At 46.1% G+C, this 2,176-nt stretch overlaps 1 protein-coding gene across 1 annotated transcript; it reads left to right on the plus strand.

Moving 5' to 3' along the window:
- The first annotated feature begins 213 nt into the window (after positions 1 to 213).
- LOC120210984 (stearoyl-[acyl-carrier-protein] 9-desaturase 6, chloroplastic-like) lies at positions 214 to 1,503 on the plus strand. The gene is given in 3 exon segments (XM_039209622.1): positions 214 to 823; positions 917 to 1,358; positions 1,361 to 1,503. Coding segments are annotated over 3 exon segments (1,167 nt in total). The 5' UTR covers positions 214 to 226; the 3' UTR covers positions 1,489 to 1,503.
- Positions 1,504 to 2,176: the final 673 nt, after the last annotated feature.

A 2,176-nucleotide genomic window follows, 5' to 3' on the forward strand; every position in this document is an offset into this window, starting at 1 on the left:
GAGATAAAAAAACAACTCAAAATTCCACAAAGTTGCTAAATCTACTTTTGTACAAATTAATTCCACAAGTTAAGTGGACATTATGTTTTTATTTTTTTAAAATGGCACCCCTGTAATCATTGTAAAACTCAGGGTCAAATAGTCATTCTTTGTACCTATATATGTTAAGGTATCGCTTGCCAAAGTTGAATAACAAATTCTTGACAGAGTAAACCAGAGTGCCAAAATGCAATTCACACACAGTCTAGTTTCTAACAAAACTCTGCCATGGATGCCAGGTGTCCACTGCCGCCGCATTCCTCCACCAACCTCCACTGTCAGATTCTCCCCAATTTCCGCCGTGGCGGCAGCTCCTCAAAAACCTCAAAAAACCCACTCAATGCCACCGGAAAAGCAAGAAATTTTCAAGTCACTAGAAAGCTGGGCGACCCAAAATGTGCTACCACTGCTGAAACCGGTGAAAGAGTGTTGGCAACCCCAGAGCTTTTTACCGGACCCTTCATTGCCGGTGGAAGAGTTCAACGAGCAAGTGAAGGCCCTGAGAGAACGCACGGCGGATCTTCCCGACGAGTACTTTGTGGTGCTGGTGGGGGATATGATCACAGAGGAAGCCTTGCCAACGTACCAGACCATGATCAATACGCTCGATGGAGTGCGCGATGAGACGGGGGCGAGCTCTAGCCCCTGGGCCATCTGGACTCGGGCTTGGACTGCCGAGGAGAATAGGCACGGTGATTTATTGAAGACTTTTTTGTATCTGTCCGGGAGGGTTGACATGCTTATGATAGAGAGGACCGTGCAGTACTTAATCGGATCCGGCATGGTCAGTTCCTCGTCACTTTTCCGATGTTATGATATGGTATTCTTAGACGTTATTTGTGAGTGAAAAAGGGTAGAATTGGTTTTGTTTCAACAGGATCCTGGAACCGAGAACAATCCATACTTGGGATTCGTGTACACGTCGTTCCAAGAGCGAGCGACGTTCGTATCCCACGGTAACACGGCTCGGTTGGCCAAGGAAGGCGGGGACCCAGTCCTGGCACGCATCTGTGGCACCATCGCAGCGGACGAAAAGCGGCACGAGCTGGCTTACTGTAAGATCGTGGAGAAGCTGCTCCAAGTAGACCCCACGGGTGCAATGCTAGCTATCGCCGATATGATGAAGAAGAAGATAACAATGCCGGCTCACTTGATGTTCGACGGCCAAGACCGGAAGCTGTTTGAGCACTTCTCGGCGGTGGCGCAGCGGTTGGGAGTGTACACGGCGGACGATTATGCTGACATATTAGAGGCGCTGATCCAACGGTGGGGGTTGGAGAAGAGGGAGGGGTTGAGCGGTGAAGGGAGGAGAGGGCAGGATTCGTGTGTGGGTTAGCGCCGAGGATTAGGAAGCTACAAGAGAGGGCTGAAGAGAGGGCTAAGAAGATTGGACCTCACGGGGTGAAGTTTAGTTGGATCTTCGACAAGGAGATTTCTTTGAAAAGCTAGTGTTTTTGGACCTTTCGGTTTCTTCATTCCCATCTTTTGCCCTTTGAATAGCTAATTTGGGTAACCAAAAAACAAAGTTTATCACTCGCTTAAACCGGAAAATAAATGACGTCGAAGTTTTCCCTTTTTCTTTAAAGTATCTTTTATTAATATCTATTATAATTTGTAATCATTAACAATATATACACGGAACTTTAAAATAGGCCGAAGTCCACAACTAGGAGCCCACAGCCCACTCAGAGGCGAGAAAACCAGGTTAAAAGAATCCACTAAGCAAAGATCCCTAAACCAGGAAGCGAAGAAAATTAAGGCAACTGAAAGGACAACATGCTTCTCCATTGGTCTGCTCTAATTACAATTAATTCGTTTACCATATGAGTGCTCCACTAATAATATGCAACAAGGCTCGTCATAAAAAATACTTCTTCCTTCCCATGTAAAATCAGGGATAGTCAATGAGAATCAAGACACTGGCGAGGGGAGGAAAAAAAGTAACGAATCGGATAGTGGATACATCAAGGACAGGCGAGGGTGATCCCAAACCACAACTCGCACAAAAGCAACTTGTGTTTATAGGGGTATTCAAATTTGGGTACCCAAGTTCCGGGTACCGGATCTTCGGGTATTTGCTTTTTTAGCCAGTGTCCGACTCGGATATTATTGGTATCCGGATTTACGGGTACTTATT

The sequence above is a fragment of the Hibiscus syriacus genome, unplaced genomic scaffold (genome assembly GCF_006381635.1).
Source record: "Hibiscus syriacus cultivar Baekdansim isolate YM2019G1 unplaced genomic scaffold, ASM638163v2 tig00109948_pilon, whole genome shotgun sequence".
Classification (NCBI taxonomy): domain Eukaryota; kingdom Viridiplantae; phylum Streptophyta; class Magnoliopsida; order Malvales; family Malvaceae; genus Hibiscus; species Hibiscus syriacus.